The sequence below is a fragment of the Cheilinus undulatus genome, linkage group 1 (assembly GCF_018320785.1).
Source record: "Cheilinus undulatus linkage group 1, ASM1832078v1, whole genome shotgun sequence".
Lineage (NCBI taxonomy): Eukaryota > Metazoa > Chordata > Actinopteri > Labriformes > Labridae > Cheilinus > Cheilinus undulatus.
The window spans coordinates 4,619,472-4,637,017 of NC_054865.1; the positions used below are offsets into that span (position 1 = coordinate 4,619,472).

The following is a 17,546-nucleotide window of genomic DNA, read 5'->3' on the forward strand; positions in this document are numbered from 1 at the left end:
TTAAGATAAACTGAGTAAGAGTGATGATCTACAGAAATATCAGAAACAGTGAAGTCGTGCAAAGGGGAAAGCGTTCGGAGCTGGATGTGTATTCACCACACCTAAGAAACCTGTAAAAAGCTGTGAGGAAAACTGTTTCAAGTAAAAGATCTACATATGCCCCAAAACACCCTTGTCTTAGGTGAGACACCAGCTTGTTAACTAATGATAAAATAAATGGAAGGCGCTTATCCTTGCTGTCTGGGCGCTCCTTTTTAAGACCATTGAACAGAATATGAATGGAGGGGTTCCTGTACAGGTTACATACTGCTGGTTTTAAACATCTCAAGTGGAACTGAATACCTGCTATACTTAGACAGGCATCTGCAAGTCACATATACTCTTAAATGTATCTTTAAAATGTAGTTTGATAATAAAAACCCCTTCCTAGTAGTGATTAATGCGGCAAGGTTTAATGCCCCAGGGTGTCACCAGTTAGTTCAGCACCAGTTAAACCATGAGCCCATCCTGGACAATATTCAAATGGGACATGCAAGTTAATTATACTTGCTTGTTTGTAACTTAAATGACTTTAAAGAAGCATTTGACATGTTAGGTATCTTAAGATAATTTAAACCTAATTCTATTTTGCAAAATTATATCAATGGGTTTATAAAGCACAAGGACTCCCACGGCCCACACCCTGGAAGCACCGTCTCAGTCGTTACCTTCTTCCTTCAGAATTAGCGGTACCCATTAGCTACACCATTTCTATCATATGATCAGCATTTCTGAAGATTATTTGAGCGGATTGACTCTGGCATAACAGATTATAGTGAGCTTTTACCAAGGTTATAATAGTTTTGGATTTTTCATTAGTTCCCATTCTCCATTTCGTCTTCACCCTCCGTGATTGACCTCAGTCCAGCTTCCATTAGTTTTTTCCGCTGGTTTTCTAGCCAAGTCTTTATTTTCCAAAATGTTTTGTTTTAGTTTATCTCTTATTAGCTTTAGTGCTAGTCCCAGCTCCTTATGGATAAATGTCAGGGCTGAGTGAGTGTCACTCGTCTTTGAACATTAAATCAGGCCACTCTTCACCCATCACTCCATTTACCCGGGGATGATATTTGGATACAACTGCAGGCATAAAACCACCACTATGCAAAATCCCAACCAACCAGATCAGACAATCCCACACTCCCCAGACTTTGTGTAGGTGCCAGTCAGCATGGTTGTGTCAAGACTAGAACCAAGGACATCCTGTCTTCACTCTTATTTTAGTTAGCCTTGTCAGCGCACCAGGCAGTTTTTGTGTTTTTAAACAACAGACTCACATTTAACCCAATTCTACTCTGTGAATGTTCTTGCTTTGTCTTTAACCTGAATCTAATAAGACCTCATTCTTATGAATTCTACTCATCTGTCATGATAATTTACTTTTAACTTTGACTAACGATTAGTAAAGCACCATCTCATTCAGCTTGCAGCCTTCACGGTACAATTTCTTTGGGAATTATACTTGTTTGCCGTGATCACATCATTACTGCTGATCCCAGTTATCTTTTAATGATCTGATAAAACAGATAAACCTGATCACCTTTGCACTGAGCCATCAACGGGTGTATGATCATATTTAGTAGGTTGATGGAGATTTTAGAGCTTGAATATATGAATCGGTTTAAGGAATACTAGTTTTACTTCTCTGGACACTGGTAGCTACAAGCACACTGAAAATGGGGGTTGACACAATATACATGCAGGGGTAATTCAGCATTTACCATTTAGTTTGATGATATAATAACATTCATATGATTATGCTCTCATTGTCATTGATTGGTCTTTTAACATTCAACATCAGTCATGCTGGAATTATTTTAATTCTATTTATTTCAAATATATTATTTATTATTATTAATTTATTAATATCTATTTACTTATTTATTCTATTAATTTTAATTTATTTATAGTATATTTTAATTTTTTATACCTCAAATCATCTAAATGCTTTCAATGACTGAAAGCTACTAATTTGAGCCTTGACATTACTTTCATTCTTTCATTCAGCTGCGGTGTTATGGGTGGGCCTTATGGGCTTGTGATCACCCACTTGTTCATTGGCCCACTTTAGTTTTGAAAATGATATGCTTTGCTTGTTTATACCTTATCTAATACAAACATTAATGCCATTTAAACCTAAACAGTTTCTTTTTAAAGCCTGCAGATTTATGATGTCAGGTGTGAAGCCATAACTAAACATAGCAGGACTGAAAAACTGTGCGCTCATGCGCACGCATGTCTCAGATCATCAGATGATCCATTAGGGGCAGAGAGACAAGCATGTAAAGGAGAGGAATTTAAGTCTAGCAGATTAAAGTCAGAAAATGTCCTAAGGTTTTAAGACCCTGCTTTTTTTGTTTTGTTTTTGTTTTGTTTTGTTTTTAGTCTCTTAATCATCAAAAAGCAGAATTTTTCTAACAGAGAAGTCAGAGAACAGTCATCTGACAATTTTAGTTATGCCTTTAGCTTAGCAGAAAAATGAAATATATAGGTTACAAAACTACCTGCTTACTTGCACCAATAATGATTCTTTAGATGTCACATGAGATCGCTGTCTCTATCATAGGTTAAATGATTCAATATCTCCATCAATTTCTCAATAGTAGGTTATAGGACTTTTCTATCAGAAAGGGGGGCAGTTTAAGATTTAAATCAACAGATCAATCCAGAACTGGTGGGCCTATCCAAAGATTTAATCCTGGCCCTGAGCCTGGATTGATTATTAATAATTTATCATTTGATTTCATCATCATGTTATCATTTGCTTTTCTTTTAATTTTTATACTCATTTTTTAGAGTGAAGAAAAACTGAAATAGTTTACCAAGGATAGTGCAGCAGCAGCTAAAAACAGAGACCCCCTGGTTAGACTGGACTCCAGATCCCAGGGTCCTTTGGGGCATGTCAACAGGAAGCGAGCTAGATGCCAGTAGAAAACAGCCGGCTCATTTAAACAGAGACAGAGGAAATAGTGTTATACCTTGGAAAATATCATAGCATTAGTGCCGATTTCCTTTGAGGATGTAAGGCTAAAAGACGAACCTGCGTGCAGAGCGGAGTGCCACGTTTCCGCCTGAAGCTGGAATTATTCAGCGGACATCACTGCATCAGGTGGAACTCATCCATCTGTTAGACCAGCACCATGCCTGATACAGTGAAAGCACCGAAGAAGGGCTCCAAGAAAGCCGTCTCTAAGGCCACCAAGAGTGGCAAAAAGAGGAAGACTAAGAGGAAGGAGAGCCACGCCATCTACGTGTACAAGGTCCTGAAGCAGGTCCACCCTGACACCGGGATCTCCTCTAAGGCCATGGGCATCATGAACTCGTTTGTGAGTGACATCTTTGAGCGCATCGCCGGGGAGGCCTCCCGTCTGGCTCACTACAACAAGCGCTCCACCATCACCTCCAGGGAGATCCAGACCGCCGTCCGCCTGCTGTTGCCCGGAGAGCTGGCCAAGCACGCCGTGTCTGAGGGCACCAAGGCCGTCACCAAGTACACCAGCTCCAAGTAAACCTGCTCTTAGTCTGGAAACCGAACCAAAGGTCCTTTTCAGGACCACCCACCATTTACAAGAGCTCAATCCCTCTAACTGCATTAGCTGATGAAGGATGTTAATTATTAATATTATTTTCTTTTTTTTTTTTTTTTTTCTTTTACCAGTATTGTAGTTCGGTGTTTTTATTTTTAGCGCATTCCTATTTCAGATGGAAAGAACACTTCACCAACATTAAGGGGATAGAGTGTTTTATTTCAAGATTCTTCACTTCTAAAAGTGAGTGGGAATAATCTGGGAGAAATGGCCTCAAACGCAGCAAATAATCTCTGCCAATGCTGACTTTGACAAATAAATCCAAACCACCGAGAATAACTCCATTCAAAGTTTTTCTTTGTTTGCTGTGTTTTTTGTTCATCTTCTCATGTACTGATGATTGTTGGGTAAATACACTTGCACAGCACACTAAGAGACGTCATTCTGACACAAAGAAGAATCTACAAGGATCTCTAAATCGTCACTTTTTTTCTCAAGTGTGCACGTGCTGCTTTGTGTGTATTAACAATGAGTGATGTGAGCAGCACAGAGTAATGACAGCTCCTCCTTGATCAGCTGATTGTTGTGTCTGCTAGCGTTGTCCTTAAGCTGTTGACTTTGAGTCCAACATCCAGGTGTTTTAGCATGGAATTAGAGGCCTTGTTGACAGAAAGGGTGAACCGGTTGAGTGTAAGCTGATCCATGTTTGGAGCAGTGTGTGACGTGAGTTAGATTGTTACCACTCTATATGGAGCATATTATGGTCTCCGACATACACACACATTTGAATTATCAGCAAAACACGGGAATATGCTCTCAAGTTGACGTGTGTGGCTCTTAGAAGAGCCGTTGGGTTGTTTAGTTGTGAGGATGTGAGTTTAACCTCCGAATCCGTAGAGAGTGCGTCCCTGTCTCCTGAGAGCGTAGACCACATCCATGGCGGTGACAGTCTTCCTCTTGGCGTGCTCAGTGTAGGTGACGGCATCATGGATGACGTTCTCCAGGAAGACCTTCAACACACCGTGGGTCTCCTCGTAGATGAGACCGGAGATCCGCTTGACTCCACCGCGGCGAGCCAGACGGCGGATAGCGGGCTTGGTGATTCCCTGGATGTTATCACGGAGAACTTTACGGTGACGCTTGGCGCCTCCTTTACCGAGTCCTTTTCCTCCCTTTCCTCTTCCAGACATTTTCACTATTCAGATGGAATAACCGAAGTACCTCAGCGTCTCAGATCACGTCATTATGAAGAGTGTTTGAGGACGTGTTGGAGGCTGAAGACTGGCATGTTCTTCTTCTGTGGATTGTAACTTTCCTCCAACCCTCTTGGTGCTCTAGCTCCATCTACTGTAGTCCTCTGATCCTGCATGGGGACCGTTGTTAGCTAACCTGACACGCACACGCTTCAATAGGAAACGTTTGAGAAAAGGCAGAGGCTTTGAAAAAAAACTCGGAGTGTGATTGGATGAATGTTCTATCACATCTCTACGGGCCATTAAGAGCAACAAACATGTGACGTAGCAGTTATCGAGCTGCGGGTGCGCAGCCACTAAGGAATAACGGGAAACATGGGGACTAAAGACATCTAAGTACTCGACTTTTGTCGTTTTTGAAAAGAAAACAACCCACTGCTGTTCTTTGTTCTTCTTTTAACGAAGAAATGTGGTCAAGTTCTGATAAAACTGGCGCTTTCGCAGCATCCACGCTAATCTCTCCCTCCATAACTGCACCAGCTCTTGCTGCTGCTTGTTAACGTCACGACTCTGCTGCGCCTGAAAGTGCTGCCCCTTGTCGTTGATTGGTCCTGTCACTTTCTAATCGGGCCCAAACGTTTCAGATGGGTGCTTAACAAGATGGATTCACCAGTGAAAAACAAGGAAATGGGCGTATCCATCTGCTTTGCAAGGTTAGTTGTTAGCAGCATGGACAAAGACTCTGACCAAGGCTGCCATTCACAGAGCTGTAGCGCCCTCTGCTGGTGGTTTAGCTGCTGAGAGCTGAAATCAGTCAAACATGTTGATCCATGACAGCTTTAAAGCTCAGGAACAGGAATAACTGTGTTTTCCTCTCTAGGAGGTATGATAGAAACTCATTTTTGTTTCTCGATGACATGGGTTTATCCTGTTTACACTCCATATTTTTATTTTATTTTATTATTTCAGATGTTTTGACTCAATCTTTACCAGCTCTCAAACATCTATACAGCTCCTTCATGGCACCTTTAATATTATCACATTTAATACTACTGTAATATTTATTATATATTTATATTTATTTTTCTTATTCTACTTTGTATCCTTACATTAATTGTTCTCCTGTCCAACGGGTATTTACTTCTTTGTGAAACTTATATGTTCATTAGTTTTAACATTATGTCAAGTCCTTAACGTCATCAATGGAATAGATAGATAGATAGATAGATAGATAGATAGATAGAATCATTTTCAGACTGTAAACTTTTGACTGAAACCTTGGAGACTGAGTTGGTGGATGAATGAGCAACAGATCAACCAAACAACGTGTTTATTACAGCACGGCAACATTACACATACAAGAAAAATAGCTCCATTCTTTTCTTTTCTGCTTAAGTTTTATCCACAGAAAACCTTACAACAACTGTCCAAAGAAATAGAATATCAAGTCAACAATCAGTCAGAACATACAGGAGGTTAGCTCAGAATCAGCTGATCACAGTGAGCCTATCTCTGCCTCTCTCTCTGACTGCTGTCAGGATCAGTCTTCAGCACCAAGGACAGCTCCACATCTACACTCATTCAGCCCAAATATTGACATCATATTTAAATCTTTGAACAACAATACATCTACCTACAGACGTAGTAGGATCACTTAAGTCACTTTTTCACCATTAAACTCGTCAATCTTCGAATGAATTATTCTGACGTCACAGCACAGCTGAGAGTAACAATAAAATGTGATCTTTCCTGTTCTTCTGGCCCCTGCAGCCCATTACTGACGATCCTTTTGCCTCCTTTCCCTCTGCCTTTACTTGTGTGATGCTACTAACAGTTTCTTAGTCTTAGCTATCCATACTGTAGTCGACGTTATCTCCATCATCCTCTCTGCTGACACAACTTTGGTCTTCTTAACGCACCGGTAATAGAGCCTAAAACTCATCCAATGTGAGCATCTACGTTTCCTTTCTCCCCTCTTGTTGTTCAAAAGCAAATCTTGGACAACTTAGCTCTTCTTATGTACACAAAACTCCCCCAGCCTGACCTCTCACCCTCAGGACAGGAGCGTACTGGTTCTCGCTGCAGGGCTTTTCTGTTCCCTGACCTAACCAAACTCTAAGACTTTGGCTACATCGTTTATCATCGTACTTTTATCTGGGATTTTTGAAAATGAGCTTTTGCAGTAAATAACGTGTCTGAAGGTTGCTGTATGCAGGCAGCACAATCAGTGACTTCTCTGAACAGCCTGAAAGGGTTCAAACCTTTTTGACTTCATCAACATCATTTTCTTAGTTGAAAATTCACATTTTTAGTGAATTAGAGCTTTCATATATAGTGGAAAATAATGGACGCCTGCCATTATTAGTAGAAATGTGTTGTGTTTCCAGAAACCCCCCACCTCCTCACCTCGTTAGGTATTTGTACCCCACCTACGTGAGGTCCAGGCACGTGCATGTCATGATCCAGGTTTTGATTTATTATGTTTCTGAGTTTTCATATGGTTATCTTTGTGAATTCTTGTTTTCTAGTTTGATCTTGTTTTAGGTTTGGAGTTTATTAGGAGTTTTCTTTAGCCCTCGTGTTTCTTGTGTAGTATTTTCCTGTTTCTAGTATTTAGTTACTCCCTGTGTTTTATGTTTAGTTACTCCTTGTATTTTATGTCTAGTTATTCCCTGTGTTTCATGTTTGGTTAATTCCTATGTCTCATGTTTAGTTTTACTCCCTGTGTTTGAGTTCACTCCTTGGTTCTTTGTATCCTCCTGTGTTTTCAGTGTTTCTGTAGTTTTGCTTCTTGTGTTCAGTTTTCAGTCCTTGTGTGCTTCTTGTGTTAGGTCCCATGTTTCCTGTTTTATTTTGTAGTTGCCTTCCCTTGTGTGTTATTCCAGTTTTGCTTCCTGCCTGAGTTTCCCTCCACTTTGATTATCCTTTACCAGTTTCACCTGTGTCTGATTGTCCACACCTGTCTGCCATTGTTAATCACTCCCTGTGTATTTAAGCTCTGTGTCTCCCTGTGTCTGTGTCGGTTTATTGCAAATGTCTTCCTCGTGTCAGCTCCTCGTGCTTCCTCGTGCTCCTTTGGATTTTGTTTTGTTTCTTTGATTTTGATTCCGGTGTTTTAAGTTGTAAGTAGTTCTTTTGTTTGTTTCATTAAATCAATCTTTTGTGTTATCTGCATTTGGGTCCTCCCTTTTGAGTTTTTTCCCCGTAACCCGTGACAGAATAAACCGACCAGAAATGGACCCAGCAGATCCTCACCTTGAAGATGAGCTTTTTGAACTAATTGACATTTTAGTTCCCTTCTATGGACTTTGGAAGGACAAAGCAGCTCATGCTTCTGTTAGAGAGGCAGCTTTAAAGATAGCCAAAAGAAAGCTGTAAAACCATGGCTAAAGTTTTCGCTGCCTGGGTGGCTGCTGGCTTTTATAAACTCCTCTGAGCCAGAGCCACCACTCCCTGAGCCTCAGCCAGCTTCCAGTGCCCCAGAGAGTCCAGCTTCCAGTGCCCCAGAGAGTCCAGCTTCCAGTGCCCCAGAGAGTCCAGCTTCCAGTGCCCCAGAGAGTCCAGCTTCCAGTGCCCCAGAGAGTCCAGCTTCCAGTGCCCCAGAGAGTCCAGCTTCCAGTGCCCCAGAGAGTCCAGCTTCCAGTACCCCTGAGATTCCAGCTTCCAGTGCCCCAGAGCCTCAGCCACGTGTCTCCAGAGCCGCAGAGCCTCAGCCACGTGTCTCCAGAGCCGCAGAGCCTCAGCCACGTGGCTCCAGAGCCGCAGAGCCTCAGCCACCTGTTCTGGTTGGGCGCCGTCTGTTTCCTGTTCCCGCTGAGCGTCGTCTGGTTCCTGTGCCCGCTGAGCGTCGTCTGGTTCCTGAGCCCGCTGAGCGTCGTCTGGTTCCTGAGCCCGCTGAGCGTCGTCTGGTTCCTGAGCCCGCTGAGCGTCGTCTGGTTCCTGAGCCTGCTGAGCGTCGTCTGGTTCCTGAGCCTGCTGAGCGTCGTCTGGTTCCTGAGCCTGCTGAGCGTCGTCTGGTTCCTGAGCCTGCTGAGCATCGTCTGCCTCTTGTTCCTGCTAAGCGCCATCTGGCTCCTGTTCTGGCAGAGCGCCGTCAGCCACCAGTCCCGGCTGAGCGCCGTCTGCCTCCTGTTCCTGCCAAGCGCCTTCTGGTTCCTGTTTCGGCAGAGCGCCGTCAGCCACTATTCCCGGCTGAGTGTTGTCTGCTTCCTGTCCTGCCTGAGGCCATCCCGGCCCCAGTTCCTGGTTCCCTGTCGTCTGAGGCTGTCCAGAGCCCTGTTCCTGGTTCCCCGTTGTCCGAGGCGGTCTGGAGGCCTGTGCCTGGTACCCCGTTGTCCGAGGCCGTCCAGACCCCTGACTCTTTGCTGGAGGCCATCCGGACCCCAGATCCTGATTCTTCGCTGGAGGCCGTCCAGACCCCAGATCCTGATTCTTCGCTGGAGGCCGTCCAGACCCCAGATCCTGACTCTTCCCTGGAGGCCGTCCAGACCCCAGATCCTGATTCTTCGCTGGAGGCCGTCCAGACCCCAAATCCTGACTCTTCCCTGGAGGCTGTCCAGACCCCAGATCCTGACTCTTCCCTGGAAGCCGTCCAGACCCCAGATCCTGACTCTTCCCTGGAGGCGGTCCGGACCGCAGATCCTGATTCTCTGCTGGCGGCCATCCAGACCCCAGATCCTGACTACCTGCCAGAGGCCGTCCGGACCCCAGATCCTGACTCTTTGCCGGGGGCCATCCAGACCAGAGCTCCTGGTTCCTCGTCTGTCGCCATCCAGACCAAAGCTCCTGGTTCCTCGTCTGTGGCCGTCCAGACCAAAGCTCCTGGTTCCTTGTCTGTGGCCGTCCAGAACCGGACTCCTGGTTCCTCGTCGGTGGCCGTCCAGACCCAAGCTCCTTATTCCTCATCTGTGGCTGTCCAGACCTCTGTTCCTGGCTCCCTGTCAGAGGTCCTGAGGGAGACCTCTGTTCCTGGCTCCCTGTCGGAGGTCCTGACAGAGCCCTCGGCTCCTGGCTCCCCGTCGGTGGTTCTGACCCCCAACTGTGTTCCTGGGATGCCCCTGGGCCGCCCTCCTGAATCCTCGTGTCCTCCTGGGCTGCCCCCTGGCCGCCCTCCTGAATCCTCGTGTCCTCCTGGGCTGCCCCCTGGCCGCCCTCCTGAATCCTCGTGTCCTCCTGGGCTGCCCCCTGGCCGCCCTCCTGAGTCCTCGTGTCCTCCTGGGCTGCCCCCTGGCCGCCCTCCTGAGTCCTCGTGTCCTCCTGGGCTGCCCCCTGGCCGCCCTCCTGAATCCTCGTGTCCCTCTGGGCTGCCCCTGGGTCGCCCTCCTGAATCGTCGTGTCCTCCTGGGCTGCCCCCCGGCCGCCCACCAGAACTCTCGTGCCTCTCTGGGCCGCCTCCAGGCCGCCCACCTGATCTCTTGTGCCCCTCTGGGCCGCCTCCGGGCCGCCCACCTGATCTCTCGTGCCCCTCTGGGCCGCCTCTGGGCCGCCCACCTGAACTCTCGTGCCCGTCTGGGCTGCCCCCTGACAGCCCACATGGACTCTTTGGCCCTCCTCCAGGCCCCCCTCCCACCCACCCTGCTGGTCTTGAACTGTTTTTGGATTTTTTTTGGTTTGGGACGTCTGGAATCCGTTCCTTGAGGGAGGGGCTCTGTCATGATCCAGGTTTTGATTTATTATGTTTCTGAGTTTTCATATGGTTATCTTTGTGAATTCTTGTTTTCTAGTTTGATCTTGTTTTAGGTTTGGAGTTTATTAGGAGTTTTCTTTAGCCCTCGTGTTTCTTGTGTAGTATTTTCCTGTTTCTAGTATTTAGTTACTCCCTGTGTTTTATGTTTAGTTACTCCTTGTATTTTATGTCTAGTTATTCCCTGTGTTTCATGTTTGGTTAATTCCTATGTCTCATGTTTAGTTTTACTCCCTGTGTTTGAGTTCACTCCTTGGTTCTTTGTATCCTCCTGTGTTTTCAGTGTTTCTGTAGTTTTGCTTCTTGTGTTCAGTTTTCAGTCCTTGTGTGCTTCTTGTGTTAGGTCCCATGTTTCCTGTTTTATTTTGTAGTTGCCTTCCCTTGTGTGTTATTCCAGTTTTGCTTCCTGCCTGAGTTTCCCTCCACTTTGATTATCCTTCACCAGTTTCACCTGTGTCTGATTGTCCACACCTGTCTGCCATTGTTAATCACTCCCTGTGTATTTAAGCTCTGTGTCTCCCTGTGTCTGTGTCGGTTTATTGCAAATGTCTTCCTCGTGTCAGCTCCTCGTGCTTCCTCGTGCTCCTTTGGATTTTGTTTTGTTTCTTTGATTTTGATTCCGGTGTTTTAAGTTGTAAGTAGTTCTTTTGTTTGTTTCATTAAATCAATCTTTTGTGTTATCTGCATTTGGGTCCTCCCTTTTGAGTTTTTTCCCCGTAACCCGTGACAGTGCACACATAGACGTCAAAAAGGGGCTTGAGCACCTGCCCTTTTTCTTCCAGAGAACCCTTTTACTGGAGCGTTTCTCTCTCTCTCTCTCTCTCTCTCTCTCTCTCTCTCTCTCTCTCTCTCTCTCTCTCTCTCTCTCTCTCTCTCTCTCTCTCTCTCTCTCTCTCTCTCTCTCTCTCTCTGAAACTCTTTCTGAAACTTCCATAGACAACCCAGTACTGCTGCTCACAGTGAATTTAATGGTGGTTTCTGACTAAAATATGGTTTAAATTGGGTAACAAAGGTATGAAGACACAAGCAAGTCTATTACTAACCTTCATTTTAGAAGGTTTAAGGAAGTTTATTGAAGACATTTCCTTTCTCTTCTTTGCAGATGATACTAAGGTAAACACTGCTGTAAGTCCTTCAGACCTGGGTAAACTGAGCTCCCTGAAAAGTTGTTTGGATGATGTGAAGAGCTGGGTGTCAGGTCACTTTCTATGATGACTTAACAGACATACATGTCAGTGGGTCCCAGCTCATCACAGAGATCCTGCCGCCATCTGCTGGTTCCCTTTATAATAACATGAAGCCTGTTGAAAAAATCTAGGAGTGTTGTTTGATAGTGTTTGATAGATACTTGTGCAATCTTTTCTATCATGTAAGATATTTATAAAAAATTCTAAATTCTAAAATTCTAAAGACACAGAAACACTTTGACATACGTTTATATCCTCATGCCTAGATTATGTAACAGCCTTTTTATCCGCCTGAGCCAAAAAGATTTTGTTGGTTCATGTGACGATCCTACTGGTTGCCTGTTTGCTGGCTGTGGTGTGGTTTTTGTTTTCAGGAACCAGGGGGTGTGGTCTGGCGGGTGAATTAAATATTGTCATATTGATTTATTTGTTGTAATAAATTTATGTTTTGTTTTCAAACGACTCAGTTCCTCCTCCTGTTATTTGTCAGTGGCTTAGAGCCGGCCGTGCCAGTTCAGGAGATCTGAACACATCACTCTGAACATTTTGACCCAGAGAGGACATAGAGGGTTGGTGCTTTTACCATTAGGCAATAGGCAAAGGGGATCGTGCTCAAAGGGGCCTCAAGCTATAACTATTAAAGACAGGGTTGGGCAAACATCAAGTTTTTAAGATATATCAATATATTTCTGGACAAAATACAGGAAAATTTATTGTTTTTAACTCCAAAACACACTAAAAATTGCACAAATAAAGTTGGAACCTTTTTTTCTCACTGTTGGGAGTCAGAGGGTTACATACTAAGATTACCATGAAAGCCCAGATGATGATGTCATGGCGTTGGAAGCTTCTGATAGGTTAACTGACAACTAAAAAGCTTGTGAAGATGTTGGCTGAAGCTGGTCAGAGAGAGTCATTATCCACAGAGAAACCAGTCCTGGACCCACATGGGCTGAAAGGCCACTCAGGAAGGAAGAAGCCATTAAAGCAACATAAAAAAGCCAGATCACAGTTTGCAAATGCACAGAGGGACAAAGAGCTTAATTTCTGGAGGCATGTCTGGTGGTTTGATGAAACTAAAACTGAACAGTTTTACCATAATGACCATCGTTACATTTGGAGGAAAAAGGGGGAAGCTTGGGAGCCTGAGAACACCATCCCAACTGTGAAGTATGAGGGAGGCAGCATCATGTTGTAGGGGTGTTTTGCTGCAGGAGGGACTGGTGCACTTCACAACATAGTTGGCATCATGAGGAAAGAACGATATGTAGAAATATTGAAGCAGCATCTCAAAACATCAGCCAGGAAGTTAAAGCTTGGGCACACATGGGTCTTCCAAATGGACAATGACGCTAAGCACACCGCTGAATTAGTTTCTAAGTGTGGTGAATTAATCAGGTAGGCCAGGCTGGATTCAGTAGAAAAGTTGTCCAAAAATGTTGGAGTCAAAAATCAGGCAAAGAACTGCTCAGCAGGCAAGGGTTTCTGATGCAAAAGAGTTTATTAAAGTCTCAGGTGAGTACAAGCAATAAACTCTGAGTGGAGGCACCATCCAACTGAAGAATTGTCTTTGTGCATCGCCTTTTATACTCTTTGGGTCTCCTAGGCCCACCTCTCAGAGGGGCAGAGCTCCTGCCCCTAGTTTCTTTAAAATTCCCATATTTGGGGCCGTTTATAATGGTGGCTTATTTGCTCCTCCCTGGCCACCATTATAAACCAGCTCAGAAGACTTTAATTTTTTTAAAATATATTTAATTTTATATGTTATACATGTTCTTTCAATTTTCTAATTATTATAGCCTCATCAGATGGTTGTTTGCATGTTTGGCTTGTTGCTTCTCACTCATCAATGCAATCAGAGAGTTATACAGTATATATTCATGAATACCATGGATACATTCAACACAAAGTACCATTTGTTGTAAGTTACAATAAGAGTAAATGGTCAAGACATAGCTTGTGTTCAAACATGACACTATAGATGTTAAAACATAATGCTGATATTTGATTCTTCCTCTGCTCACCCAGCACACGTCTTCTCTTTAACAATTCAGCTATTTTCCTGGGACCCTCACAAAGCCCTGATCTCAGTCCTTTAGAACATTTGTGGGTAGAGCTGAAGACACAAGCGCGAGCAAGGCGGCCTCCAAACCAGACTCAGTTACAGCAGTTCTGTCAGAAGGAATGGGACAGATTGTGGAAGGAAACCCAAAAGTTTGACCCAAGTCAGACAGTTTAAAGGCAATGCTACCAAATACTGAAGAAATGCATGTAAACTTCTTACTGTGAAGTCAGGAATAAGAATATCTAAACATCTCTCTCTTAATATTCTGGCATTTAGCAAATCAATATAATTTTAGTAATCCTAAGTGGCCTAAAACAGGGAAAGATGAGTCTGATTTAATGTCAGACTGGGAGATAAAGGGTTATGTGTCTTTTATACAGTCTTTTAAACTTTCACTTTCAGCTGTATGTTGTAAATATTTGGCAAGACTTTCCTCACTCTTATCCACTTCCATGCATTTTTCCAAATATTGTCAAATTTTTGTGCAATTTAGACAATGCCGTCTGTGATGGTCAAAAATATGTGGACGAGCATTACATTTCAATACTTATTTATGCCACTGATTGTTAAAATAATGTAGATTTGATCCTTTCAAAACAAGTTTTTTAGAAGTTAAAAAAATGTGGATAACTTCAATAAAGGGAAATACTTTTGAACAATTAAAACTATATTTCCTGTGATTTCTGTTAATTAAAAATGAAAAAAATGTCCAGTATTGGGTGTCCAGGACTTAAAAGGATTTAAATGAAATGAGTTTATAAGTCTGGAAAAGGTACACCCTGTGTTCTCTGGTTTTGTTAGTTGAAAAGAGATGCTACCAAATGTTTGGTTCACTCACTGTGGTTACTGTGAACTAAATGGGGTCCACGTTGTGCTCATTAGAAACTCATTTTAGTCCTCCCTTTTACCAAGAGGTCAGACTTTTTCGTGCTCATATCCTCTTTCCCCTTGTGATCAGTGAGAACAGGAAATGAGAGACCCCTGTGAGTCATAAACTAACTCTGAGCTCTTTTCACTTCCACTGTGTAACATCCACATCTAAGCCTTAATGTGTCCAGAGTCCACTTCCTGCTTTAGAGCCAGACTAACACCTGGTTCTCTGATGTAGTAAAACTGCAGCACTGGAGTCGCCCTCCTTCTTCACCCATCCCCCTCCTCCCTCACTTCTTTCTACTTACCTCTCTTTTTCTAAAATCGCAGTGAAATCTCAGCCACAGCACAGATCAAATCCCAGGATTAATGCATGACTGTGAGGGAAATTACGCGCTGAGTTCAAATTTAACCATTTTACATGAATTTCAGACAAAAATTGTACATATTGCATGCTCTAAGGCAGGATCTTGAATTGGCACAGTCCAGGAAATATTTTCAGAGTTAATCACTTGTAAAACAATATTTACAGTAACCCAAAGAAGGGATGAACACATTATCTAAGGTTAAAAGAAACTAAATCACTCTAATACTAGAAGCTTCAAACCTAAGAAATGCAGGATCAAATGCTATTCAACTGGATTATTGTGATTTATGGATTATAAACTGGATTTTTGTTAAACATTTTTACTTTTTTTTAAGAGCTGAGTTGAGGTTGGAGCCTCCAGGAGCAGCTTCTCCTCCTGAGGAGCCTGGTCCACTTCAAACCATTGACACATTCTGCCATCTAGTGGTGATTTTTAGGAAATGCAGATAAGGTGTACCCCTATTATGGTGCTATGTGGATTATATTAAATGTTGTTGACATTATTTCAACCCTTTGATGCGCAACATGGGTCAAAGTGACCTGGATGAGTTTCTATTTTCTATATCTTTGTATATATATATCTTCTATATTTCATCATTCAGTCCTCCAGGTATTATTCAATTAACTTGTTTTTAATCATCAAGCATACTTATTTAATTTTTAATTTCCTTTCTTTTTGAGTTAAACCACTTCTTTCATCACTACCCCTCTAACGCGCAACATGGGTCAAAAATGACCCGTATCCATTTCCTGTGTTATTTCATGTATATGGCTGAGAATTTCTACGATATTTCTTTAAAGATTTTTTTTTTATTTATCAATAACTATTCCAATTAGGCAGTAAATATCTTGTTTTTGTCATGTACAAATAATCATTTTTATTTTTCTTTCCTCAGTTTATGAACAATCAGACCTTTTGCATTTCTACATCAAGTTTACACACATGGGTCAGAAATGACCCGCACACATTAAAGTACTTTGTGGGATACTGTAATATGTTTCAGACACCTCACAGCTCAACACAGCTGCCCTTACACATCTGGTAGATGTACCGTAAAATACCAACTAATAGCCCGGCCGTTTAGTTGTCTCAATCCCTGAGCAGTAAGGCTGTAGTCAATCAAAGAAAAACTTGGTCGACCAAAATCGCACCCAGGCACCAATTAATCGATTGGTCGTTCAGGTAAAAGTCATTATAAAAAGTTACTTTGTTGGGGACTAATTCAGTCCATCCAGGCTCCTCACTGCACCTGCTTGGTACTCTAAATGATCCTAAAATGAACGTAACAAGCCTTTGGAAGCATTAATATATCTTTTCAGCTCATCACGTCTCACTATATAATATAATTAATTGAGAGACGATCAGCGCGCACCTGCCTTTGATCTCCGTGATCCCGGCGGTAACTCTTTAAACTCATTCGGCCTACAAAATAACCTCAGATCATCGTTTTTCATTCGTTTGTAACGGTAACTAATAACAGGTTCACTTGATCCAGCCCGCGCTGTGTCATTTACGAGCATAAAGCAGGCAGCAGGCAGCATTTATTTATGTAGGTAAGAGGAAAAAAGTTCACTTGTCGGGACTTAATGACCAGCTGACATCGCCTTTTATCACCTCTCCTTTCTGTGTGATTGTAAGAGAAGCTAAAGCTAACATGAACACTTTAAGGAGATATTATAACAACATTAGACTCAGCAGCGCCACTTCAGTACAAACAGCCTGCAACTTTGTGACGAGTTGATGTGTTGTTTCTGAGCGTTAATGCTGTAAAATATCAGAAAATATCTCACTCTGCTAGCTTTGTGTCCTTCTCTACCTGTAATTCCAGGAGCTGCATTGCTCCTGTTCCCAGCAGCAGGTCTCTCTCTCAGCTGCTCAGACGCTTTTGCCCCCAGACCAGCGTCTAGGGGCGGGGGGGCGATTCGCCGACCAGGGTGATCTTGGTCGACTTAAAGCTTTCCGATCAATTAATCGACCAATCGACTTGAAGCTGTCAGCCCTACTGAGCAGACCAGGGGTTTATTTGGGCCAGGCAACTATTGAACAGGTGTTTAATTCCTTTCTCACAAAAATCTTGCTCAGCAAAAATTGGAAAAATATGGTAAATTTAATCAAACTATTTATTTACACCAGTATGAATATCACTTTTACATTTTTAAGATAAGATTACAGTACCATAGTTATACTTTTGTCTCCTTCTGTCAACTCAACACTCTCTAAACACTTTAAATACTGGTAAGGAACTAAACAAACACAAAGTTGACGACAGACAGTTTAAAGTTAATGTCATACTTTTTATTTTTTGGCTGCACCAGGGCATGGCGCTGCTATCTCACTTGAGAAAACGAGCAAGGGACGGGGATGCCCCAACCAATGAGGAGGCTAGTACTCGCAGCCAATCAGGCTCAGGTCAGTGGGACCGTTTTTATTGGCCGTTGTAGCTTCCGTATCTCAGCTCAGTGAGACGTTAATTCAATGGCGGAGTTACAGCGGTGTTCGATCCTGTGTAGAATTTGTTCATGATGAGAAGAAGTGTTTTCAGTGGAAAAGCAGAGCAAAATCACTCCACGAGCGCTTTGCCACCGTGCTTATTCAATTCAGCGGACATTCTCATCTG

General features: G+C 43.2%; 3 protein-coding genes across 3 annotated transcripts; 2 read left to right on the forward strand and 1 right to left on the reverse strand.

The window, feature by feature from the left end:
• Window positions 1-3,176: 3,176 nt before the first annotated feature.
• On the forward strand, window positions 3,177-3,545 carry LOC121519261 (histone H2B type 1-O-like). Its single transcript, XM_041802150.1, has one exon. The coding sequence runs from the start codon at window positions 3,177-3,179 to the stop codon at window positions 3,543-3,545; it is 369 nt and encodes a 122-aa protein (XP_041658084.1).
• Window positions 3,546-4,441: 896 nt separating this feature from the next.
• Window positions 4,442-4,872, reverse strand: LOC121519657 (histone H4-like). The gene has a single exon (XM_041802500.1). It carries the CDS (start codon window positions 4,751-4,753, stop codon window positions 4,442-4,444), a length of 312 nt encoding a protein of 103 aa, XP_041658434.1. The 5' UTR covers window positions 4,754-4,872.
• Window positions 4,873-8,138: 3,266 nt separating this feature from the next.
• On the forward strand, window positions 8,139-10,484 carry LOC121511343 (basic proline-rich protein-like). Its single transcript, XM_041789992.1, has 4 exons — window positions 8,139-8,162; window positions 8,362-9,126; window positions 9,271-10,336; window positions 10,480-10,484. The coding sequence occupies exons 1-4, from the start codon at window positions 8,139-8,141 to the stop codon at window positions 10,482-10,484; spliced, it is 1,860 nt and encodes a 619-aa protein (XP_041645926.1).
• Window positions 10,485-17,546: the final 7,062 nt, after the last annotated feature.